Source organism: Nyctereutes procyonoides, unplaced genomic scaffold, assembly GCF_905146905.1.
Source record: "Nyctereutes procyonoides isolate TBG_1078 unplaced genomic scaffold, NYPRO_anot_genome, whole genome shotgun sequence".
Taxonomy (NCBI): domain Eukaryota; kingdom Metazoa; phylum Chordata; class Mammalia; order Carnivora; family Canidae; genus Nyctereutes; species Nyctereutes procyonoides.
The window spans coordinates 5225530-5251410 of record NW_026575155.1 but is presented as its reverse complement, the minus strand read 5'-3'; the positions used below and the strand labels follow the sequence as shown (position 1 = coordinate 5251410).

The window sequence follows — 25881 nt, the reverse complement described above, 5'->3', positions numbered from 1 at the left end:
TGTTTTCATTTGGGAACAAAACCTTCCCCCTGGTAGGGGAAGCTGTTTGGATTCCTGTTTTTAGTCTACTCATAGAGCTTCAGGGGTACTTACCCTGTCAGTGTTGCAAACCCCAGAGAGGTGTGCCTTCTAACCACCATGCTGATGGCAGGGGGACCCCCCTGCCGATGTTACCCAAAGGTGTTTTCACCACCTTAACTGCTGCCAATTGGCAGCCATCACACTGGGAGTGGCCCGAGTGGGAATCTATGACAAGTAGGTTCCAAAACTCATCTCTAGCAACAAAGAATGGGTGGAGAGGTTTCATTTCAAGTCTGACTTGCTATACCTCCTGGCACTCCCTTATTTGGAAGGAGAACCTGTGGGTGGCCTAGTGAGACCTCCTGGCAAAAGTTCCCTTAAGTTCCTGGGACTTTACTTATAACCTATAGGATAACACTTCAAGCATGAATGTTGCCTGGGAAGGACTCACTGAAATGCAGCCTTGACTTGAGCCGTTACCCCAGAGGCAGGTTTAAATGTGGGGTGATGCGCTCAGAAATATTTGAGTTTTTGGCATCTTGTGAAAACCTCAACAGAGTTTAGCTTTTCTTTTTCTTTCTTCCTTTCCTTTCTGTTCGTTTCTCCTTCCTTCTTTTCTTTCTTTTCTTTTCTTTTCTTTTCTTTTCTTTTCTTTTCTTTTCTTTTCTTTTCTTTCTTTCTTTTCTTTCTTTTCACAAAACAGAACCCCCCCCACCACCACCACCTTTACCTAAACAGGACATCTAAGATTACTAAGGTGGCTTCACCATTTTCACAGACCCAGCTCCCTTCCATCTAATTGTCCTGCCATCCTTGGAAAGAGTTCTATCTGAATGTCCTAGACGAGTTAGCTTCTCCTTGGTCGAGAAGGAGGGAAGTGAAGGATAGTGGAAATCCTCCCCCTCTTGAGGATGATGCCTAGAGATTGCAGATAGCCCTTCTGCTTATCTCCCTTTGACCAGAACTTAGCCACAAGCCCATGTCCTGCCACAAAGGAAAATAAGTCAACTTTGGGAAGCCATGTGCCCAGCTACATGGGGTGTTGCTCTGACTGAGGTAGAGGGAGAATGATATTGGAAGACCACTGTCACTTCCCTAAGAAGGAAATTGTGTAATCCTGAGGAAATTAGTGGAAGAATTGATAAATTTAGATTTTTCACGGGGAATCACAGGAACCAACATGTATTGTTTTCACTGTTTTTGGCCAACGCTCAGGCATCATTTTTCTAGAATGAGTTTGCCAGCCTTTCGATTATATTTTAAATCCACAAAGGGCCCTCAGAGTACCCATGTATATGAGCCATAGATTAAATGCTTTGGCAGTGGGCTGAGTGTTGGCTTTTTTAAAAATTTCTGTTAATTTGAAGATCTAATTGGCTTTATTAATGAGTTCATGAATGGGGCAGCATCCCATCTAGCACGTAGAGAGATGCTCCCTGGAGGCATGACTTAGTGGGGACTCTGAGGAACAGGTGAGTGGTCCTGATGCATATCTTTCATTGCTGTTGTGACTTGCTGTCCTTAGGTGGCTGCGCGTACTGGTGAAACTGGAGTGAGACGTCGTACTCAGGCCATGTCCAGATCTGCAAGCAAGCGAAGGAGCAGGTTTTCTTCTCTTTGGGGTCTGGACACTACCTCCAAAAAGAAGCAGGGACGCCCCAGCATCAATCAGGTAGGTTCCAGGGAGGATGAAAGAGCAAGCACAGATCGCTTCCCTGGCCAGCTCACTGTAGGGATGTGTGAGCATGTGTGTGTTCCTTTATTGATACTGGGTGTTATTTCAAATCAGCGAGTTGACACAAAGAAGTTGGTTGTACTAGATGCTTTTAATAGATCAGGTAAACTCCTAACTTTGAGCTCTGCTATTAGTCTAACACCATGCTCCAGACTCCCACCTGCATGCTTTCCAAACTCTGGTTAATTATAGACCTACTGAAAGTGCACAATTCATCCTGAGTCTTCAGCGAAAAAGTGGGGCTTGTTGATGAAGCCAAGTGGGCACCTGAGCACAAAGTTCTTGAAGCTGCTTCTGGCACTGGATCAAAGGCAGCCTCCAGAGAAATTAGATTGTTGCTTTGCCCTTTACTTTTTGGGATTGACATTAAATGAGCCATTCCTCTGCCTTCCAGTATGAGAAACCAGGAATCTGAGTGCCCTGACCACTGCCATGACGCCCTTCTACCCCGACGCTGGGGCCTGAAGAGGATCTCTGTTCCTCTCGGTTCCGGTTAACATTGTTAATGGCACCACCAAGAGTAGTAGGGGGTTCACCTCTGGTCGCCATATGATGTGGCCTTGTTGCTTTTACCCCTTCTAGAATAGCCTGCCATCCTGCTGGAATTGCTTATAGAAACCTCTCTCCATTGTCATTATCTATCCTCCTCCTATGGCTTTGTGAAAGCAAGTGGCTCCAGGAGTGCTCATACAGGTTTTAGGGACTGAAGGAACATAGGTATTGGTCTTTTCAGGAGAAGGAGAATATTGGAGTCATAGATCATGGTGGCTGCAAAGTGAGGCATTGGGCATCTTAGCAGTTGTGGCTAGGATCGCCAATCTGACCTCTTCACTCTGTGCCCTTACTGAAGCCAGTTGACCAACTTGATAAAAAAGATCCCTCATTATTAGTTCTCACAATTCCAGCCATTAGTTTAAGAACTGGAATTTAAAGGAGACATTAATCCTGAAAACTGATGTCCTGTGTTCTTAACTGACATCATGCTCACTATTTAAATGTGGGTTACCTACATCCTTGATGGAATTTGCAGGAAACCAGATGAGCAAATAATAAGTGGGCTGGGATTGAGCAATCACATGGTTTATTCCATGGTCCTTGGAGAAGGTAGAACATCAAGATGGCTACCAGGGGTTTTACTTCTGTGTAAATCTAAAGAACAAACAGTTTCGAGGAAAGTCATTATTTCATTTAAAAAAAAAATCACAAAAGAGACATGGGGGATCTTGCTTAAACCCACGAAACGAGGACATTCACAGTCCAGATACCACCCCCCCACTCCTTTTGGGAGGTGGTGGTGTTGTTTTGTGTGAATCCTCCTGTGATGACAAATGACTCAGACCATCGCTAAAATATATGCCAGGACTTTGCAGTTGGCAACTTGGCTTGAACTTACTTTCCATCCAACGCCTTGATTCATGTGGTTCTGCTTTATCGGCATCAGGTTATGTTATAGTCCTATTGCTGTTGAAGTGGATGCTTGAGGTAACTGAGTCCAAGGGAATGTTTTAACTGTGCAATATCTTATAAACAATTCTTATTATTCTCTCTTAAAGCAAGGGTTTTAAAAAAATAACTGCTTAGCCATAAGCATACCAACAGTAATTTACTTGTTAATTCTGTACTTTGAAATGGATAAAAATTTTATGTTTCTATTGATCTCATTTGCATCTGGAGAAAGGCTTTTTCTTAATCATGTGTCTTATCCTGACAGTACGTGATTGGTTTAAAGCCAATTTATATAGCGGTTCTCCTGTCTACATGTTTAGATTTTGACTACTTCGCAGAATTCATTTAATTTCAAGAAACGAACTTCTGTTTTTTAAATTAAAAAAAAAAACACCTTTTCTGTGGTGTTGTAGAAAGTACTATAAATGTATGTTCTCAAGTTCTACCCAACAGAGTATGAAAAATTAATTACTGATAAATATTTGATCGTGTATATGAGGGAATTGCAGAAACACTTCAGTGTGAACAAACCTAGTTCATTGCTTTTGTAAGCTGTTGTCTTTACATCTAAATGAATTATCCAGATCTAAAAGCCAGCTTGCTTACTTACTTACTTAATTTGCTTGTTTGTTTATTCATTCATTCATTCATTCATTCATTCATGCATTTATTTATTTATTTATTTATTTATTTATTTATTTATTTATTTATTTATTTATTTATTTATTTCAGTTGTCAAAGATAAGGGAAGTGATCCAGTTAGAGGAACGTGTTTTTCATGGTCTACTACCATGAATTATGTTCCCTATTTACAGATCTGAGATGAGTATCTGGAAACTTCTGGAATGTTTTCTAAGAGCCATATTCTTTTTCCGTCTCCCTCCCATACTTTGTTTGCCCTCCTGCCCAAGGTCCTTTTTAAGATGATACTTTTTGTATGTGCAGGTGTTCGGTGAGGGATCCGACGCTGTAAAGAAATCTTTAGAGGGAATATTTGATGACACTGTTCCAGATGGCAAGGTAAAAATAAACACATTCCTTTTCTAAAAGTACCACAAATGTATCGACATCACACAATTCAATGGTTTCTTGGGATCCTAAAATTATGTGGCCTCCGTTAAGATACCGAAATGCTCAGATCTTCAAAGTTATGTAACAGGTCAGTAAAAGATGGAAAAGCATTTTCTGTTTAAGACTCGGTAGCAGTAAGAACATGCTCCTGCTGACATAACATTTTCAGCACTTATCCTTTGTATGTGTGATTTTCCATGTAGAATTTAAGACGAAATTTGGGTTCTGGGGAGCTGAGTATTTTATGCCATTGCCAATTCCTTTTATATCCAATTTTCATCCCCAAGAGGTGAATTCTTATTACCCTCCCTCTCTGCCCACACGTGCTGTTTTGTTCCCTTTAATTTCAAAGAACTGTTCCGATAGTATATTCTTTAAAAAAAAAAAAATGCATTTGCCTCCTGAAGACAAGTATTCAATTAAAGATTCACAGACTTGTTCCAACCTTGTGCTTGGATTTAAAAGGGGTTGTCAAACTGCTCTGATTGAAAGCCCATAAAGAATATTGATTTTTTTTTTCTCCCTGGGCCACTTTTTTTTCAGCCTCTAAATAAATGGACATCCCTAGTTTTAAAGACCCTCGTGTAGTGATACCAGCAACCTCTTTGTTCAGGGGGTTCTGATGTTGATAATGTGACCTTGGAATGATCCTCTGGTTCTCGGACTCGGAATCAATATGACAGGGAGTTCAGCTCTTGGTTGCCATGCAACCAGGCGATGGAGGGTCAGCAGTAACACAGCCCCGCATTCTAGATGGGAGTCCAGCCTCTGAAACCAGGGTGTGATGGGGAGTTCTGGCCACTAGATAGGGAAGAAAAAAGGGTGGCCAGGGGCAGGCCTTTTCTCACTTTCATACTCAGACTACTCCTGGATTATGTCATCGTGGGTGCCAAGGCAGCTGTCCTTGGAAATACCCATCCACTGCCCTCTCTTTGAAAAACTCTATCTGGGATCCCTGGGTGGCGCAGCGGTTTGGCGCCTGCCTTTGGCCCAGGGCGCGATCCTGGAGACCCGGGATCGAATCCCACATCAGGCTCCCGGTGCATGGAGCCTGCTTCTCCCTCCGCCTATGTCTCTGCCTCTCTCTCTCTCTCTGTGACTATCATAAAATAAAAAAAAAATAAAAAAAAAAAACTCTATCTCTCTGATGAGATCTGGTATAATTAAATCACTGTAGCTATGTGCCATCCAAGCATAGTTTCTGATGTTAATGGAGCCATTTCTGAAGTGAGGTAACTCATCTTGCATGCTATTATTAGTTCATTTTTAATGTTAGGATATCTTCTCCAGGCACACAGATCCTGGAACCTGCATTTGTTTTTTCCTTTGGATTTTTGTGTCCCTTTTGTTTTTCTGTTTCTCCGAGATCATTCCTTATTCCACTTCTTGGCTGGCTAGAATGCCTTGATCTCAAAGAGCTGGTTCAATGCAAAGCCTGGGTTGATCCAGTGCTAAGGGACACTTGTTTAACATGGTACATGAGGAGGGCGCCTGGGTGGCTCAGTTGGTTAAGCGACTGCCTTCCACTTGAGTCATGATCCCTGGGTCCTGGGAGGGTCCTGGGATCGAGCCCCATGTGGCTCCTTGCTCAGTGGGGAGTCTGCTTTTCCTTCTCCCTCTGCCCCTCCCCTGTGCTTGCACTCTGTCAAATAAATAAAAAACCTAAAGTGCTCGCTTTGGCAGCACATATACAAAAAAAAAAAAAAAAATCCTAAAAAGAAGAAAAAAATGTCGTGCATGGAAGCAGTAGGAAGATTCCAATTTTAGTTAATGGGATTCAGCCAAGTTGACTGCTCTTTGCCGATTCCTTCCTAGGGGTTCAATTTATCTGCAAAGGTGATATCCTTCAAAGCCAGAGCTGAAACTGTCTTGTCAACTGAATTTAGCTTATTCCCTTTACAAAAATATTTCACCCATGCTGGGATCCATTCTTTTTATGAATGGAAGTTGTTACATGGCTACCTCTCAACCTCTGTTTGGAAATTTGTTTCTTCTCGTAATTTGTGAATACGAGCCTTGTTGTTGGTAACCTATAGATATGTATTTAATGATCAGTGGCCTGGTTATGAACCACTAATCAAGTCTTGTCTTAGTACAACTTGCCCATCAGTATTCTTGCTTCATTGCTGAAATCTAACATCATTCTTTGTTTGCTTCTTTCAAAGAGATTGGGCTCCTGTTTCATTGCTACTGGGTGCTTTAGCTTAGCTCACTTAGGTTAATCCAACTGCTGAATGTGTATGTAAGACACGTCTTCTCCCATTTCCTTACAAACTTGATGCTGCTCTCTGGCCCTCAGGTAGAGTAGTGGAGAGGGTGGAGTATGGCAACAGCCTTAGAAGGCCACAAAGCCCATGCCTTGAGGGTCTCCTAACCTCAGCTGGGGAACGGTACTGTCTCCCTCCCGGAGCTGTCCTGGATGTCAAATGCAAGCACAAAAATGATGCTACCTGTAAATATGTAGTGCTAGAGCGTCTTTTCTTTAGAAGTTTCCTTGAGGCCTCATTGTTGCCTTTTAAACCTATAACTCACCCAGTAGAGATTCTTGCTGTAGGAATGCCCTACTCTATCTAACTTAAGATGGGTTTGTGGAAGAAATCCTAGCAAGAATGCAAAGCTGAATGGATAACCCGTTTCTTTCTTTCTTCCAAATTTTGGTACCCGCTCACACAGTGCCCACCTATGGATGCCGTGGACCAGGTATACGGTCTGCTTTGTATCTAAGAAATCTCTCCTCCCCATTAAAGCTCTTTCCCCAGTGGTTTCTTCCTGTCTCTGAACATTCCCCTCTCTCCTTAACCAGTGCCACCACTTCTGCTCTGGGCCATTTTCATGGAAAGAATTAATCCCCATGTACAATCCAAGGAATCTAAGATGGCAAAGCCTGACTATTGTTGCCCGGCTAACTTTATTTCTTACCGTAGAGGGAAAAAGAAATGGTCTTGCCCAGCGTCCACCAGCACAATCCTGATTGCGACATTTGGGTCCATGAGTATTTCACTCCGTCCTGGTTCTGTCTGCCAAATAATCAGCCAGCCCTGACAGTCGTCCGGCCAGGCGACACTGCCCGGGACACCCTGGAGCTGATCTGCAAGGTATGAAAGTACTTGGGGTTATTTCTGATCTGCACGATATGAAAGTACTTGGGGTCGTTTCCTTGAGAAGAGCAGTGGGGGCTGGAGGCATCTTCCATGGCATACATGGAAATTGAGAAAGTGCGAGAGAGGAAAGCATTCCAAGTATACCTCCATTTTTCTCCCAGAGCAGCTTTGGATTCCTTTGTGATCATATGCATAATAAGTGGCACCGAGTTCTTTGGCCTTGGGAGGACAGGGATTCTTTTTCAGTGGCTTCTTTGAATATGTATATTTCATAGGTTTATAATAAATGTATTGCTTATTCATTGCAAAAATTTTTAGAAAATTTAGGTAAAGAACAAAGCAGATGATACGTACCCTTACAAGATCTAGAAGTAATAATGCAGACATTCTGGTCTTTGCCTTCCCTTCTGTTTTCTACACACACACACACACACACACACACACACACACACGCATGTATTTAATGGTATGTGTACTGTGTGTTACCTGCTTTTTGACAGCAATGGACACACCATGGCCATCTGGGTAGGGAGAAACTGAAATAAATATGTGTGACCTCTGTGATGGGAAACTCCCTTTCCTATAAAACACATCATTAGCCTCTTTTGTGTGCGTGTGACAAATGCCTGAGCTCACTCTCTCTGCTTCCAGTTTAAGCTGAGAAACTTCCAAATCTTTTTCAAGATCAACATGGTTTTATATTTTTTGCCCCTGAAAGGCAGCCGGATGAAGTCCCTTGAGAAAGGGAAGCAAAAGAAGAAAGGAAGGAGCTTTTCTCATGTGCCTGTTTTTACTTTCACACAATTGATAGCACTGATAGTTTTATTTAGTAGCCCAATTAAACCTGAGAAAACACTGATGCCCCACCCTCACCCCGCCCCATTATACAGATGGAGAAGGTGAGGCTCAGAGAGTCACAGCTCCTGGCCTGGAGACATCATAGGCAATTGCAAGGGAGAGACGGGGCCCACAACTACCTGGCTGCTCTGAGCCTGGGTGTTTCCTCCTGTACCAGGTCAGTCATCATCAGGAAGGGTCAGAAGAATCTAGAATATATTCTTTAGACAGTGTGATGGTTTTCCCCAGGGCCACTAAAGGGCAAGTGGAAACCTTTCTGGTATAATTTTGCCCTAGAAGAAATTGGATGGGTATAATGACATTTTTAGGACCTCCTCACTCAACACAATGGTTTCTAAACACTGCCTAACTTTCACGACCAGAACAAGCACCTTAGTGCTGTCTCTGTTTAATTCTACAATCAGCAATTTTTGAATTTGTTAAAGAAAACAATCACTAGGGCCTTTGTAAAGAAAAAAAATATGGCTCTTTTCTATGAGTGGGAGAAATGAAACAGTCTGGCTCAAATAAGCCTGATGTGGAAGAAATGGAGAAGGGCCATTTGTTTCAGGACAAAGCTAAAACCAGCCCCCACATAGGTGTTAAAAATAATGATACTCTGTTTCATGCTTTGAATCTTTCACGTACGTGAATTCCAGCTTTTTGAAGATAATGGTGTTTCTGTTCACATTTTTCATTTTAATTACTTAACAAAATTGGTCTATTGAGGATTTCTGCATTCTTTTATTTATAGATTAGCACGATTCTTTAGAGACCCATTAATATTCTGCAGAGCTATGGGAATTATTCTCAGAACTGCAGCTGTAGGTGTCAAAAGTAGGACTCTGTCGGGTTTTTGTTTTTGTTTTTGTTTTTTTTCATAAGCCAAACTCTGGGGGGTCCTTCCGGCGGATGGCATTGCTTTAGTGCCTCCTGTATGCATCAGCCTCAGACAGAATTAGGGATTGAAGGGTAGGTCACAGTTTTCCAATGACCATTGATTGGTCAAAAATTGAACAGTGAGTGGGAAAAAATAGTGATGGGCCCAATTTTAGGTACTTTTCAATCTTTGGCCTTGATAGAAACTAAAGGAATGAGGAATATTGTCACAGCGACTAGAGACCATCTTTAGATAGAGAGCAAGTCGGATCTGTAAACCCTAGAAAGTGTTTATTTCTGTCACTCGAAAGGCTTTTGATGGCATTTTGAGGGCATTCATCCCTTTCTCTAACAACCGATGGCCGTCCTGCCCAATTTTCTTTGGATCCTCAGCTCTTTTTCCTCAAATGTAGAAATAAAGACAAAAACAGTATGGTGTGGAACAAGCTTAATAAGTGTCACGAGTTTGAAAATGGAAAACTTTTGTGTGCACTTTAAGAAATTGACGGTCTCTGGGAAAGCACCCATGTAGGATAAATTATATAGTGTGCTAAGAGCCAGGTGCCTTCTAAAGCTGGCTTCTTCTTTGGAAAACACTTTATTGTAATTAGTGGAGCCAGTTTTATTCTTAAGAGGGGAAGAGATAATGGGGAAACAGTGCCACATGTTATTAATGATCTAATTAATGGTGAGTGTTTTTTGCTCTCAGAGGAAGGACTGAAAAAAAAAAGGTGATTGTCAGAATGTCTGTCTCTTATTTCTTTATTGTCATTCTCAACGTTGGTGATGGATGCTTTTTCTAATATTTAATAATCAATCTCTTTCTTCTGTCTCTTGCATTCAGCTCATTCTCTTTCCTATCCTATCTGATCCACATCATTTCACATCAGTTTGTCATCTGCCATCCGAGCACCAGTCAAGTTCTGGTATAGTAAATGTTTCAAGATCTACATTTCATGTACAGTTCATGTTATGGATGTTACGAAAAAGATTGTTGCTAAATGTAGCAGGTAACCACGTTGGCCTGTGGGGTTTCGATATATTCTGATCATTGCAATTATCAAAATAATTGCAAAAAATCCACTCACCCATACTTAATTGATATAATTCACATGTATCCCTCGGATCAGTTTTATTTCATGCCATCACTATGTTGGCTTATGACTTTGATTATTCTAATAACCACTGGCTTAAAAAAAAAAAAGTCACCTTGAAGGAGAGAGTAAATATCTTTGGAAATTCCATAGTAGCACTTGCGTGTGTGTGTGTGTGTGCATGCGTGTGTGTGTGTGTGTTTGCATTTGCATGGATTTCTATATGTGATAACTGCATGCTTTTATGTTTCCCTGAGAAGTTGGGCAGAAATGGAAGAGCAAACCCTAATGGATTGAAAGATCATATTATTATCATAATTGGCTCAAAGTATTTACTGAAAAAAGCTGCATTGTATTTTCCTTTTTCATCCTTTGAAGTAGATGCAAATTAAAAAAAATGCCAATTAAACTAGTACTTGTTCTATGGTAATATTTATCTTTGAGTATAACTTGTGGCTGCATGGCCTCAAAATGAATCAAACACTCTGTAAGTAACTTAAGTAAATGTACGTCGAGAAACAAATTGGTACCACTTAAATTTTTCCCTCACTGAATCTCTCTTGAGTTAGGAAGCTTTCTCCTGAATGTTTTACAAGTCTACAGCAGGCCAAATATTTAGAATTGCCATGTTAAAATATTCATTGATATTTGGAATTCTTTTTGCACAAAGATGCATTGTGAACATGGTAATTTGCTCGACCTGCTTTGGTCTTGACTTGCAGATATTTGGGAAGCATAAAATTCTTCTTGAGGCTTCTGATGATCTGATTTAATTCATTAGAATGAGGTAATTCATCAGTTAATTCATTAGGATTTTGCCTTCATGTTGGAGCAGCCATGACCAGTGAGGGCTTATAACTGAGAAATATTTACCAAAATGATGGACACTCTGGTATATTGATCCAACGTCCCATTTTTAGGGTAACTGCTTACTGACCAAACTAAGGATGCCTTGGTTACAAGGAAGACTATTTACAATTTCCTTTGTTGGATGTGCCATTTTAATTTTTCTAAATCATCAAGACATTATTGTAACTTAATGAAATTTGAAAAAGATGGTGGTAAAGGGGGTGGCAAGAATCAGTCTCATGACTATAGTATTTATCACTCTCTTGTTGTCTTTGCTGTGTTATGTTAAGTGAGGTACTTTGACAGCTGTCATTTGTCATTCTCTGTACATTGTGTAAATGTTTCAGCACAGTAGCATTTAAGGTGTGATGAGAATCTTTAGTCTTCATCGGGACCATCTTAACATCTCTGGTGCCTGACCGTGGGCCACTTGTCTCTCACACTGAGGGTTCAGGAACCAGAAGCTTCTTAGGTGAGGTCGCTATTTGGGTCCGACTTCCAGAAGACTAAGTGGCAGCCTCACTGGGAGTGTCCACAGAGTGTTTATTAATGATGACAGTCAGGTTGCCAAATAGATTTGTTCCTGTTAACCAAGACCCTATGGAGTTTCATTTCTCTTCCCTGCCTACCTCGGTCAGAAACAGATGGTGAAATAAATTTTTTCTTCCACTTAAAGATTTCAGTGAGGACCTAGGTAGGTGGGAAGCATTTGCAGCTTCTGTCTCTGGAGGGAAACTTTCCTTATCATATTACTCTAAATATTATTATTTCGTTGATGTTTGTCTCAGCAGCTCTCCCACAAGCCATAGATGGCACACTTTAAAACTTGCCTGTTTTACGCTTCTCTGGGTTACCCATACACTCTTTTATCTTAGACCAGTCATCTGGGTCTGTCAGACACTGAGCATTTGATTTCCAATACAGACAGAGCCTGAAATCAAGGTACACAGGCTCAGTGGTGATCACACAGTGGGCTTCAGATGGTCACTTTACTCAGGAAGAGGATGCAGTGTGATTGGGCGTTCCTAAGAATCACTGATCGAAACTTCTTTATCATTCTGCTGGGTGTTTAGAACGAACTCATTTGTGCTTTCTGGAAGTGTGCTTTGATAATAATGCAGGATGCCAATTTTGCACGTATATTTATTTAAAAAAGGAGGACAGCCCCGGTGGCTCAGCGGTTTAGCACCACCTTCAGCCTGGGGTGTGATCCTGGAGTCCTGGGATCGAGTCCTGCACCAGGTTCCCTGCATGGAGCCTGCTTCTGCCTCTGCCTGTGTCTCTGCCTCTCTCTGTGTGTGTGCCTCTCATGAATAAATAAATAAATAAAATATTTTTTTTAAAGCAAAGCCACCACCACCCTATCTTCCATTTTCTGCACACCCATTCCCCACAGCCATACATACTCCTGAAGGCTGCATTTATGTCTTATTATTTTCTATAACTACAGTGTTTCACATGGTGTCTGGCAGACCTAAGATTATGTTAGATGTGATTGATTATTATTGGAATAATGGTTGGGATGATCTTACTTTGGTCTTTAAAATGTTTTTGGGGGGATGGGTAGAGTAAATAGAAATCAGATTAAACCAGTGAAAAATCAGTTTCACTTCTATTGAAATAATTCTCACCAGTGGAGCTTTTGGTGTGATTTTATATTTATGAAAAGTTTCAAATTTATTTAAGAGTAGAGATTCATGTAATAAACTCCTGCGTATTTATCGCCAAGGTTCTATGATTACCGAATTATGCTTCATCTGTTTACTAGCTCCTTTCCACCCCCTGCTCTGGATTATTTTGGAAGCATATTGCAGACATCATATCTTTATCTACTAGTACTTTAGGATGAATCTCTAAAAGATAAGAATGCCTTAAAAAAAAAAAGACTTGATTTAAACATTTTCTATCAATACATTTTCAGGCTGCTATGTAACCTTCTTTGAAGAGCACTTTCTCACTTTTTTCTCTTGCATCTTCATGAATATATACTGAGGATTATTTACAAAACCACATTGCTTCTATAGCTTTTTACCGCAATAGTAAATCGAGGATGACTTTCTAGAGGGGAAAAATCAGTTGACCTGTTCTGGACCAAAGGAGCAGGCCTGGAAATTTCAATCTTTAACTATTTTAGAATTGTTTTCTTTGGGCAAATCATTCAGTGTGTTTCCAAAGCTGGACCCATGCCCGTCTGCACTGCCCCCAGAGGGAGTCTCACTCAGGGTGTATATAAATAAGACCAAAATCCAAATGCCTTGTCTTCACACTGACTTGCCTGCAAATGAACTGTTAACAACTGTCCCAGTGTCCCCATGTGGTTAGAAAAACAACTTTGCCAGGGCATAGCTTTTTTCTATCACTAGGAATACTTCCTTGCCTTTCTGTTACTTTTCTTCTTTAATCACCTTTGTAGGTTTGGAATTCTGTTGAAGGGCCTCATTGATGGGTTTTGTTGCAAAACCAGTGTTAAAGAGCATAATGACTCAGATCAGAAGTGAAGATGTGACTCAGTCATTCCTGTGGAACTCATAAGCTATCCATGGAATATTATTCATCTGTTCAATGAAAATGCTTTTAGACTTTGAGATTTAGACATAAACCTTCTAAGAGGTATAGGAACCTTACCCTCTCCTTAGTAAGAAATCTCTATGATTCTTGGGGGGTACATGATAGTATGTCAGTGGTGCGCTAATTACTCCTATTTGCCATTGAACAGACATTGTCTCTTCTTTTTCCTTTCTTTTGTCCCAGACACATCAACTGGATCATTCTGCTCATTACCTGCGTCTGAAATTTCTAATAGAAAACAAAATGCAACACTACGTTCCAAAGCCTGAGGAGGACATTTATGAGCTGGTAATGTTTATGACTGTTGTCCAAGTACATTCTGTAGGAGATTATTTTTAAATTATATGTGTGCTCGTGCTAATTGTGGTTGGTGAAGTGGAATGAATTCTAAAATAAATGAGCCTCATTTGGAGCTCTAAAGTTTGTGGGGATGGCCGTACTTATCACAATGTGTCTGCCGAGTAGAAATGCCACCTTTGTTTATGCAAGGAGCAAGGCAATGCAATCATGAAAAATTGAAATCCAGAGCTGAGTCTCAGAATTTCAGTTGTTATTCCTAGCTTTCCTTGCAGCTCTGACAGTCCTTGGTTTTTAAATTGGTGACTCAAAGATCAGCTCGCTGTTGTCAGAAAAAAAGCACTAACTCCAGTTTTGAGTGACTTCCACCTGCAGGTTGAAACCGATAGGTTGGATCCTGTGGGGTGAAAAAGCTGCCATGCGATTAAAATGTCCCAGTCTTTTGTAACTGTACTTAGATAGATTCCTGGGGACATTTTGATATGCTTGAGTTTCATTATGGGAGTTGGGTTCTAAACTATAGCTGGGTTTTATAGCCTCCTAACTGTTACAAATTTTGTGGTATTGGCAAAAAACGAGGTGCTAATATACAGCATATAATACATATAATTGTTCCTTTGAACAATGCAGTGGTTCGGGGTGTTAACTGCACAGTCAAAGATTCGAGTATAATTTTTGACTCCCCCCAAAACTGAACTACTAATGGCCTACTGTTGACTGGAAGTCTAACCGATAACATTAACAGTCAATTAATACATATTTGGTATATTATATGCATTGTGTGCTGTATTCTTACAATAACGTAAACTAGAGAAAAGAAAATGTTATTAAGAAAGTCATAAAGAGGGGTGCCTGAGGGACTCAGTTAAGCAGTGGACTTCGGTTCAGATCGTGATCTCAGGGTCCTGGGATTGAGCCCCACATTGGGCCCCGTGCACAGTGAGGAGTCTGCTTCTCCCTCTCCCTCTGGCCCTGCTCATGCTCTCTCGCTTGCTCTCTTTCTCTCTCAAATAAATAAATGAAACCTTTTTTAAAAAACAAAAACTAAAAAGTCATAAGGAAAAGAAAATACATGTGCAGTCCTGTAAAAAAATCTATGTAAATAAAGGTGGCCCCATGTAGTTCAGACTCCTGTTGTTCAAGGGCCCAACTGTGCTTAATTTCTAGGATTTTGTAAAGATTAGAGATAATGGTGCACATAGTAGATGCTCAATAAAAGGTGGTCATGGTAACAACACAGCGACAAGTTCCTTTTTTGTTAGCCGAGTGGTACATTTTTCAGTTCCAGGAAAGAGACATTTTGGGAACAAGGAGCCTCTTTATTGGAATTCATTCTTCGCTCTCTGCACTTAGTCATCCCTCTGGGGGCCACCGAGCTGCTTGCCACGGATACGCAAATGATAACAGCATGACTTCAGATGTGGTTGCACCACAGAGAGCAGAACTGAAAAACCCCAATAGCCTCTCTCTCTCTCTGAAAAGGAGAAGTGTGATTTAAAATTTAGTAGGGAATTTTGTTTTCAGTCAACTTTTTGGACGTTGACTTTATATACACTAGAGCTCGCCGATTTTTAGGCCCACAATTCAATGAGTTTTAACCAACGCGCACCCTCCTGTTTCCAGTGCTGCAGTCATAACTTAGAACATTTCCATCATCCAAAAATGCTCCCTTGTGGCCCTTTAAGTCTTGCTAATGAAATAAGAGAGGGGGTGCGTTCATAGTTCTTTTCCGTGCCACGCAATCAATGGAAGAAGATCAAAATGAGGAGTCTATTTTCAACCATCGCCTAAATAATGAAGTGTTAATAGAAGAGGGAACTTTTCACAGAGAGTAGCTGATTTATTTACTTATCTTTTCCTCTGGCATGTGGAAGAGCCCCAATTTTGTTCTCTCTGAGCAGAGGAAACAAAACCCTCTTCCTTACTTAAAAAAGAAAAGTTCATTGCTGATAAGACTAGAATAGCTATTAGATCATCCGCTTATTTGCACCATGGTGGACATGACCTTCATATGTTGTACCTAACTGACTTCTAGCCACCTAATGGTGGCCCGTGTATCTCACACATAGTAGGTGCAGGAGACACATCTTTTGAAATTATATTGACTCACTTATTATTTTTGAGTCTTGGCCATCCTGTGGTTCATCCAGTATGGGAGATGGAGGTGTGCCAAGCTTAGTCTGTTTGATCTACAGTTGCTGGACAGGTGTTCTAATTATAATTGTCTAAAAGAATCTAAAATGTAAAGGGAACATGGTATTCTTTCTTGCTCATTGCAAAAGGTCTCCAGCTCAGAGATCCCTGAGGAAGCAAATGCCATAGACTCATTAATTTTATTGTTCGGATTGCAAGTGAGTATTGCTTACTCACATCTCTATTTTTACTAAGATTCTGAACTTTTTTTGTTCTTCCTTTTTTTTTTTTAAGATTTTATTTATTTGAGATAGAGAAAGAGAGAGAGCATCAGGGGAGGGACAGAGGGAGAAGCAGACTCCCCACTGAGCAGGGAGCCTTACAGGGGTCTTGATCCCAGGACCCTGAGATCATGACCTGAGCTAATGGCATATGCTTAACCAACTGAGCCACCCAGGCACCCCTGAACTCTTTTGTTCTTTTTTTTTTCTTTTGTTCTTAAGATAGCTTGTGCAAGTTGGTAAAGCCTCTAGCTCCCTTGTCAGATTAATATTTTCAGTTGCATCAAAATAAAATATATAGGATTGCCTATAGCTTAATTATTTGGAAATCATTATCATAAATTCTTAAAGTTATAGATAATATATGTGCTTCTTTCTGAGCTCAGTAAATAATAAGACCTAGCACTAGATCTGAAAGGTACCAGGGTTTCGAAGTAGTGACAAGCGTGAATAATACTTTGAGGTAGTAGTGGCAACTAGAATGTGTTTGGAAAATAACTATTTTTTACTTGCGACAAGGTCACAGCCACTGCTAAGACTGCTGTATTTGTTGCCTACATTTATTTAGGATCGAAGGAAATGCTAAAGTTTCAGTTACAGGTTAGTGACTATAAAGAAGTATAAGTTCAGAGACCCCTTGAATTCCACCCAGGGGTCCCTGGTTTCCAATCCCTGGTATAGGCCATTAAACCGCTACTGATGTCATTCCAAGGCAGGGGGTGTCTGAACACAGCATTCTTGGAAGCTTTTTGAGAGTTTGCAGATTTCAGAGTATTGACCCATGCTGAGCAGGCATCAGACTGTACATGGTTAATTAGTTCCCATAGCCCACCTCCATTTGATATTTGACAGACCAGGGAAGCTCATGGATGTATGAAGATGTTCAGATGTACAAAGATGTTTCCCGAAAAATAACTCATTTATAGATGACTGTCCCATTATGTTTTATTCTCTGACATCGTTTTACCCGATGTTCTTTAGTCATAAAGTCAATAGTTATTAGCAAAAGTGTGTACTAGATTTTAAGGATTTGAGGGATCTAGTATGTTTATTTTGGTGGCTTAGAGGGTCCTCTTGCTCATGAATGGCCATGAATAGTCAGTCATCTGCTCATTTGCTTTGCTGGTTACCTTTTAATATATAAGTGGTACCAGTTTGGCGACTTTTTCATACTTAATTTTAGGCCCAGTTGATAGAATGGTAATAAATAGGGAATCACCAGCTTTTCAAAACCCATATTAAACGTGTTTTTCTTAAAGTGACAGGTGGGAATAAAGAGTTTGCAGAAACACTGGTAAATCGATTTCTTTGTCCAGCACATATGTATTTGGCACTTATGTGTGCCCAGCACCACTGCAGCTGTTCTAGGCACCAGGGTACATAACCAAAAATCCCTATTCCTAGGACCACCTGTCTGTTTCAGCCCATAAAGCATGTTGACTCTTGATCTTGGGGTGATGAGTTCAAGTCCCACGTTGGGCATAGAGCCTACTTAAAAAAAAAGATGGAAAAATCTCTGCTCCTTGTGGAAACTATATTCCAGTTTGTGGAGACAGATATAAAAATATGTAAATTTTTTGCATAAAGACATGTAAATGTGCAATGTTTAGGAGGATGTGAAGAGCTTGGAAAGAAAAGGTTAGGTCAAGGGGAGAGAGAGATGGGGCATCCAGAAGCAGAGAGTACCGCTCCTTTAGCCGTGTTTGGGTTGATGTTTGAACAGGAAGTGAGGTGACAAAATGAGTCATAGAGGTATTTTGGAGGGAAGTGTTCTAGGCTGAAGGAACAAAGCTGGGTAAGGCCCTAGGGGTGGGGTGGGGAGGGGTGGCAGGAGTGGAGGTGGTTTACTTGTGTGTGAGGAGGGTCAGTGGGTAGGGCAAGAGAGGGGGCTGGTGAGAGGGTGAGAGAGGATGCAGGAAGGGAGGAGAAGGGGACCAGGAATGGGCCATGCAGGTCCTACGTGAGAGAGAAAACCCAGGGGAGAAAGGACATTAGTGGACTTCTGTTTTATTAGGCTCACTGTGGCTGATGTGTGGCCAGTGGACCAGAGGGCATAAGAAAAGTTGCTGAGAGCAGGCAGGGAGCTAGTGAGCTCTAGCTGGGGCAGTGGCTGATGCTTGGACCAGGGCACGCAAAGGAGATGTAAGAAATTACCGTGATTTCATGATAACTCGAATACCTGGTGCTCAAGTGTTTTCCTAAATCTGATGATCTTTTGATCTGGTGTTTGAAAAGTGACAAGGCAGGAATCCCAGGGTGGCTTAGTGGTTTAGCGCCTGCCTTTGGCCCAGGCCGTGATCCTGGAGACCCGGGATCGAGTCCCACATCGGGCTCCCTGCATGGAGCCTGCTTCTCCCTCTGCCTGTGTCTCTGCCTCTCTCTCTCCTCTGTGTCTTTCATGAATAAATAAATAAAATCTTTTTAAAAAGAAAAGAAAAGAAAAGAGGGAAAGCCTGTGACTTCATTGCTTTAATGAAATAAGGGGAATGTGTATGATGTTTCGCTGTTAAACAAGTTTGTCTCAAAGTACGAAATTTCAGCTTTTCCAATTTCAGACATTGAGTGTAATTGTGTTGAAAATATATCTTCAAGGACAGACCCTTCTTGAGGTTTTTTATGTATTTTATTAGTGCTCTTCACTAAACAACGATATTCGTCTACTACCCTAAGAAAGGACTGTGGCCAAGGGGCTTATACCTAGATTTACACTAAGTTATTGTCTGAGTCTGGTAAAAGACACAGCAGCTTTCACACCAATCCAAAGACAAGTAGGAGGCAATATTATGAAAGAATAGAAAGATTATTCACAAAGCTATATTCCCACTGGATCCGTGGAAAACCATTTGGAACTTTGCAGAGATGATTGGAACACACGGTGGAAGACTGCCACCTAGGGTAGGAGTTCAGCTCTCGAGGAAATTTTTGAAAAGTTAAAAACTGGGGGATCCCTGGGTGGCTCAGTGGTTTAGCGCCGCCTTCAGCCCAAGGTGTGATCCTGGAGTCCCGGGATCAAGTCCCATTCAGGCTCCCTGCATGGAACCTGCTTCTCCTTCTGGCTGTGTCTCTGCCTCTCTCTCTCTCTGTGTCTCTCATGAATAAATAAATTTAAAAAAAAAAGAGTTAAAACTAAGGCCTGAAGTAAGTTGAACCCAGTCCAGAGCATTTTATTGAGCATCCCATAGCGCTCGAAAATATGGCATGAAACTTTCCTGTATTTGGTATTTATCACTTCAGCAATTGTATTTTCTGGACTAAAGATCAGGTTTCTAATTGATTTCTTCTGAGTGTAGAATGTATTTGTGGGAACAGTTTTCCTGAAGTACATAAAAAAAGGGGGGCACCTGGGTGGCTCAGTGGTTGAGCATCTGCCTTGGGCTCAGGGCATGACCCTGGGGTCCTGGGATCGAGTCCCACATCGGGCTCCCCACAGAGAGCCTGCTTCTCTCTCTGCCTGTGTCTCTGCCTCTCTGTGTGTGTGTGTGTGTGTGTGTGTGTCTCATGAATAAATAAATAAAATCTTAAAACACACACACACACACACACATTAAATGATGGCCACTAACACATTGCATTTGTCGGAGGCTGCATTAAGTTAGGATGTTCTCGAGGACCCAGGGTGGTCAGTGTTCCAGGCCTCTGCTCCCTGGCTTTCTATTACAGCAGCCCCCGGGCTCTTGAGTCCCAAGCATTGGGGTCCCCTCTCCCACCAGTCAACTGCCATAAGTGAAAAGAAGGAAACCACGGTTCTTTTCTACTTGCTTGAACTACGTTATTTCCTGAGGAATGACCTTGTGGTGAGAGATGGGAGCAAATTTAGATAACCACCGAGACTTCCCTTTCGTGCTAAAGGACAGGACAGCCTTCTCTTACTAATGTTGGCACAGATAGATTTTCATTTCAAAATCAAATGATACTTTTTAAGTTCCGTATGAGCTTTGACACATCTCTTTGTTTTGGAATGTTTATCAAATTTTTGGAAATAGCTTTTGACTTGCTTACCTAAGAAGTAAGGTTTGGTACCTCCAAGTGAAAATGAAGGATATTAAATTGAAATACGTTTTCTGGTGTGTGAACTCTAGCTTTCTGTTATCTTCCCCCGCCCCCGCCCCGCCCCCCCCCCAGGCTTTCTTGGGTTTCTAGAGAACTGATTAATTCATGTGCTTTAGTTTTCTAGCTAATTTGGTATAATCCCGTGGCTAAAAGAGAATATCTTGCATTTATATAATTTTCTGTCAATTTCAGTGCTCTAATTTGTGGCCACTTATTCGTTGTTGTTTTTTTTTTTTTTAAGATTTTATTTATTTATTCATGAGAGACACAGAGAGAGGCAGAGATACAGGCAGAGGGAGAAACAGGCTCCTTGAGGGGAACCCGATGCAGGACTCGATCCCAGGACCAGAACCAAAGGCAGACACTCAACCACTGAGCCACTCAGGCATTCCTGTTACCACCTATTTGTGTTACTATGAACCTTTTGGGCAGAAATGGTTTGTGAGCAGAAGAGAATGGAAGCACAGAGATTTCTCCTCTTCCTAGGAGTTTCTTGTCAAGATCTTTATAGCCTCTTCCTGATTTTAATAATTTTTTTCCTCAGTACTGGAGAGTTCTTTTAGGCAGTGAGGGGCAGAAGGAGAGCAAGAGGGAAAATCTTATGCAGACTTCACATCTAGCACGGAGTTGAACAGGGGTTGGGGACCTTGATCTCACGACCCTGATATGACCTGAGCTGAAATCGAGAGCTACTGAGCCACCCAGGCTGCCTGAGGACTGGAGATTTTTGATTCCTGGAGATTTTTTTATTTAGCAAATTGCGAAAAAAAGGATTTACAAGACGATGTCTATTCCTAATAAGTTATTTATAATGCCTTCCTAATCAGACTCCTCTTTGTCACTTTTCAGCTGTACAAAGAAATTGAAATTTGTCCAAAAGTCACTCAGAACATCCAGATTGAGAAGTCAGATACGGCCAGTGATAATTATGGTACGTTTATTTTCCTTTGATCTTTGGTGTTTTTCAAGATAAAACGATTCCTGTGTAAACATGCACTTATTTACAATTTAGTAAAATTCTTTTGGGGCCTATTTAAAACAGATAGCACATCTGGCTTCTGTGCGAGGCAGAGCAGCCAATCTCGGGGGGAAAAAAGAGATATTTACTGTGGGTACGATGGAGACTTCAGCCTGAATTTCATAACCTTAATCATCGGGGTCCAACTGCCATAAAAAGGAAATGCCTGTATCGGGAATAGATCGTGTCACACCTCTCTCCCGCAAGTATACTCATTATTCCCCTTCCCCCTCAAATAATGTTAAAACAACTCTTTTTGGCATTGAGTTGGGGGGCCCCAAGACCGCCCCTAGATTTGTGGATTCAGTAAGAGGACTCGGCGAATAGTCCTACTCATGACCATGGATGGCTTAGCACAGGGAAACTGTACAGAGTGGCCTAATAAAGGGGAAAGGCACGTGGGGTACAGTCTGAGAAAACAGGCGCAGGCTTCCAAGTGTCCTCCCCCAGTCACACGGGGCGTCCTTATTCCCCAGAACCCAGCAACGAGCTGATAATGTGCGGGAGCTGTTGTCTCGTGGGGAAGTTTGTCCGCACCCAGTCCCATAGACCCCCTCGGCCTAGCATGTTCCAAAGTTTCAGACTCCCAGGGGCAAAGCAGGTGTTGAGCACAAACCATGTTATTTGTACAGATTCAAGGCCCAGCGAGCCTCGTTAGGGTTGTTGGGAACCCACCCAACATCCGAGTTCCCAGATGCCAGCCAGGGGCCAAACTTGGAAGCAGGCAGGCCTTTCAAAGGAGAGCGGTCAGGGTTGCTGTGTTGACGCTTTTCCCCTCAGTTGCCTGCATCCTGGCGTAGTTGACTATATAATCCCTTCCATATGTTTAAGCCTACTTAGCCTTACACTGTGTGATTTGAATAGCAGCGGAGTTAAAAGACGTGGGGAAATCCGTACCATGATATTAGTCACGAGTGGCGAGGTTGGCCAAGGGGGCTCAAAGCAGGGAAATGTGCTTCCTGAATTCACCAGGCATCTTCTGTGGGTTGGCCGGGACTCTCTATGTTGTCCTCACTCCCGGACACAGGCCAGCAGCAGCTGCCACCTGGGGCATTGTCCATCTCTTGGCAGAGGGGAAGAGAGGCGTTGGGAAACCAGGTGCTGGTGCCCTCACAGTGTTGTGTTAAAGCAGACCCCAGGGCCCCAGCTCCCAGCGAGGGGCAGAGAGGCGTAGCCCTGCTCTGTGCGCCAAGGAAGAGAACCTAGAAAGACAACCGAGGGAAAGACACTAGCCTATCGTCTGTGCTCATTTACAGTTTCTCTCTGAATTAAGTTACGTGGCTTTTTAGCATGTGAACATCTTCAGATCCCTTACCGAACAGCCAGCGGGAGAGCAGACCAGAAACTTCCTGCGATCGCTCCACAGGCCACCAGTCTTCATCCCCGAATGCTCCCGAGACCATTTGGCCTAATGAAGAGAGCCTAATTTTGAACCCTGGTCACTTGCATTACACCTTCCTGCTGTTTACTTCTTGACCTTAAAACCAAAGACATCATAAACCAAGAGGATGTTTTTGACGGCAAAGGAATTAATGTCTGTGAAGGGCTAATTATGCATCAGAAGTGTGACCTTGGTAATTAAGGCAGTAATTGGTAGCAGAGCTATAAATAAGGGTCTGGCTTCTCTGGAGGAAGATGCACCGTGCTTCTTATTCTTTTCTCTTTAAGCAGCAAGAAGCAAGAGAGGGCTGAATTTAAAGCTCTTGAAATGGAATTTTTTTTTTTTTTAAGATTTATTTATTCATGAGAGAGAGGCAGAGACATAGGCAGAGGGAGAAGCCGGCTCCCTGCAGGGAACCCCATGCGGGACTCAATCTGGGGATCCAGGATCACGCCCTGAGCCAATCACTTAGCCACCCAGGTGTCCCTTGAAATGGAATTCTTAAGATGGACTGGTATTTGGACCACGAAACAGAGCACAAAACTGTTTTTATATATTTTTTTATTGACAAGACTGAGCCCATTTACTTTTTCACCCTGAAGGTGTTGCAGTGCGTCAGGCATCAACCCAGAAGGTCTTGTCAGCAGTGCTTCTCAAATTATCTGGTAAAGAAGCAGGGTTTTTTGTTTTGTTTTCATTTTCAATCCGGTGTGGACCACCACTGCTTTTGTAAACTGCAAAAGCTTGGAGGTGTGGCAGGGTCACTCGGCTGGTTCTCAATGCTTAGTTTCAATTTCTGTCCTTACATTACTGTCAGCAACCAGCTGTGCCTCTTTCCTGGATTTCACTTTCTAGAGCCTGCTGCACGTGGCTGGTAACCTCAGCTCAACCATTTATTCTGAGTGGCTGGTTCATGCTGGCGTAAGGTGTTCCTACAGCATATTGATTGAGAAGTTCAGGAGTCCCCCAATCTGAAGAGACCTGGTTGCCTCTGACCCCAGAACTACCAAGGATGCTAAATTCAGCGCATCGGTATCTAACGTTGGTACCCACAGAAGTGTGGCTTCCTGCTGTATACTGAGCTCAGTGTATATTGCTAGTAAAAGTTACTAGCACGCACCAACATACAATAGTCTGACTACAAGGGTGCCTGGGTGGCTCAGTGGTTGAGCCTCTGCCTTTGGCTCAGGTCGTGATTCCCGGGTCCTGGGATCCCAAGTCAGGCTCCCCAAAGGGAGCCTGCTTCTGCCTCTACCTCTCTCTCTCTCTCTCTGTCTCTCTCTCTCTCTCTCTCATGAATAAATCAAAAATCTTTAAAAAATAAAATTATTTTTACTTGAGTGGGGCTTCTTGAAATGTAATCTGAAAGTTACAAGTTGCTATAAGAATGAAATTCAAGATAAGAGAGTAAAATGAAGACCAGAAAGTCCTCGGGGCGTGGCTTGTGTTGTCCCCCTCTGAAGGAGTTACGGTACCGTAGTGGGCGAGGACAGTTGGTAGTTTTGCCTGTGTGTGGGTATCTATTTCCTGGTCCTGTGAACTAAATAGAAAAACACATATTCGTTATGACATGGCCTGAAAAGTCCTGATGACTCCCCGGGCACCAGTCCTGTAATTATTCATTCCATTCTGGTGTTATTTGCTTATCTGTTCTTTAAAACAGTGTTTTTAAAGAAAAAGACAAGAAAAAACACAAAAACTGTGTTTTTTTTCTGCCTTCAGCCGTAAGTAAGTACCTATATTATGGGATTATTTTTCACCCAGACCTGAAACTACGTCAGATCTTTACAACTGTATTCATTCCCATTGCTCTTTTAGGGGTGTTTGCCGAAATCTTTTCCTTAAGGCAAAGGAGTTAGTGGTTGGGACATTCCACTGATGGATGTTTGTTTGTTTTTTAAGTAATCTCTACACCTAGAGTGAGGCTCAAACTCATGCCACTGAGATCAGAGTCAGATGCTTCACTGACTGAGCCAGCCAGGCACCCTGATCAGAAAACGGTTTTAATGAGACTGTCTAGAAACAGGTGACCAGGGCTTGTAGCCATAGGATCGGGAGCGCCTCAGATCCCCAAACCACCTGGAAGCTCAGGGCCTTGTTCTGCCTTTTTTTTCCTGAAAGGTGTAGCAACCCCAAGATTAACTAGCTAATGGGCTTTGGGCTCTGGAAGTCTGGACAGGTAATGAGATAACCTTATGATCACACACTAGCAGAACGTGAAATCAATCCATTTCAATATAAAGTAAGTGAGTTGCTACTTAATCCTTTTTTTGCAGAATTTTGTTAAATTAAACTGGTGTCTATACAGCAATACATATGACTGAACACACACTATACAGTTGTTCAGTTGTAAAATATCCCAGGACAAGGATCGGCTGAGAAAAGTCCAGAGGACCCAGGTCCGATAAGCTAATCATTCTGTTTGTGCTGTGGAGGGGACAGCGAAAAAGATAAAGCGATGGCATTTACCAGCAAGTAAGGTCAAACAAAATAGATTTCTTCCACTTGAGTTGATGGGTAGGTGGTGTGAGGATAGACATCGTACCTGGTAATATTAATTTTTACAAGTAGTGACTTTTTTTTTTAGAGTCATCCAAAAATACATTTTTCTGCTTTTTAAAATAATCCAAACAAGGAAAAACCATCGCTCCAAACTGTAGCCAAAAACATCAAACATACGTAGTTCACAGCAGGTACTTCCTGTTGTTTGGTAAACATTCAGAAGGTGTGAGCCCTACCGTTCTGTCTTTGTGTTTTCTAGGGTTTTCACTTTCCTCTGTGGAAGAAGATGGTGTTCGAAGGCTCTACGTGAATAGTGTAAAGGAAACTGGGTTAGCTTCCAAGAAAGGTAAGTCGTTGAGTGTCTTGTCTGTTTGTGCATCCCTCTTAAAATCCCCTTGGAGTTTCTCTGGTTGGTGGATGAGAACAACCAAAGAGTCCACCTGTGAAGACTTTTTGAATGCTGTCTCACTGAAAACCCTTCTAGGGAATATGGATATTATTCTCTAAATACAGGTGTGTATGAAAAGTCACATTCTTGAATTTTAAACCTGATTCTGAGCCCATTTCTTTGGGGCAAGTGGGAAATTCCATTCTAATTTGATATAATTGTCCTTCCCT

General features: G+C 41.9%; 1 protein-coding gene across 7 annotated transcripts in view; it reads left to right on the top strand.

Annotated features, from left to right (window-relative positions):
• Nucleotides 1-25881, top strand: part of TIAM1 (TIAM Rac1 associated GEF 1) — a 381711-nt gene that overhangs the window by 293849 nt on the left and 61981 nt on the right. For all 7 annotated transcript variants that reach the window (XM_055313335.1, XM_055313336.1, XM_055313337.1 and 4 more), the window contains 6 exons: nucleotides 1547-1693; nucleotides 4148-4222; nucleotides 7198-7368; nucleotides 13785-13889; nucleotides 21212-21293; nucleotides 25523-25609. In XM_055313335.1, coding sequence (XP_055169310.1) covers nucleotides 1547-1693; nucleotides 4148-4222; nucleotides 7198-7368; nucleotides 13785-13889; nucleotides 21212-21293; nucleotides 25523-25609 — 667 coding nt within the window. The remainder of the gene's footprint in view (nucleotides 1-1546; nucleotides 1694-4147; nucleotides 4223-7197; nucleotides 7369-13784; nucleotides 13890-21211; nucleotides 21294-25522; nucleotides 25610-25881) is intronic.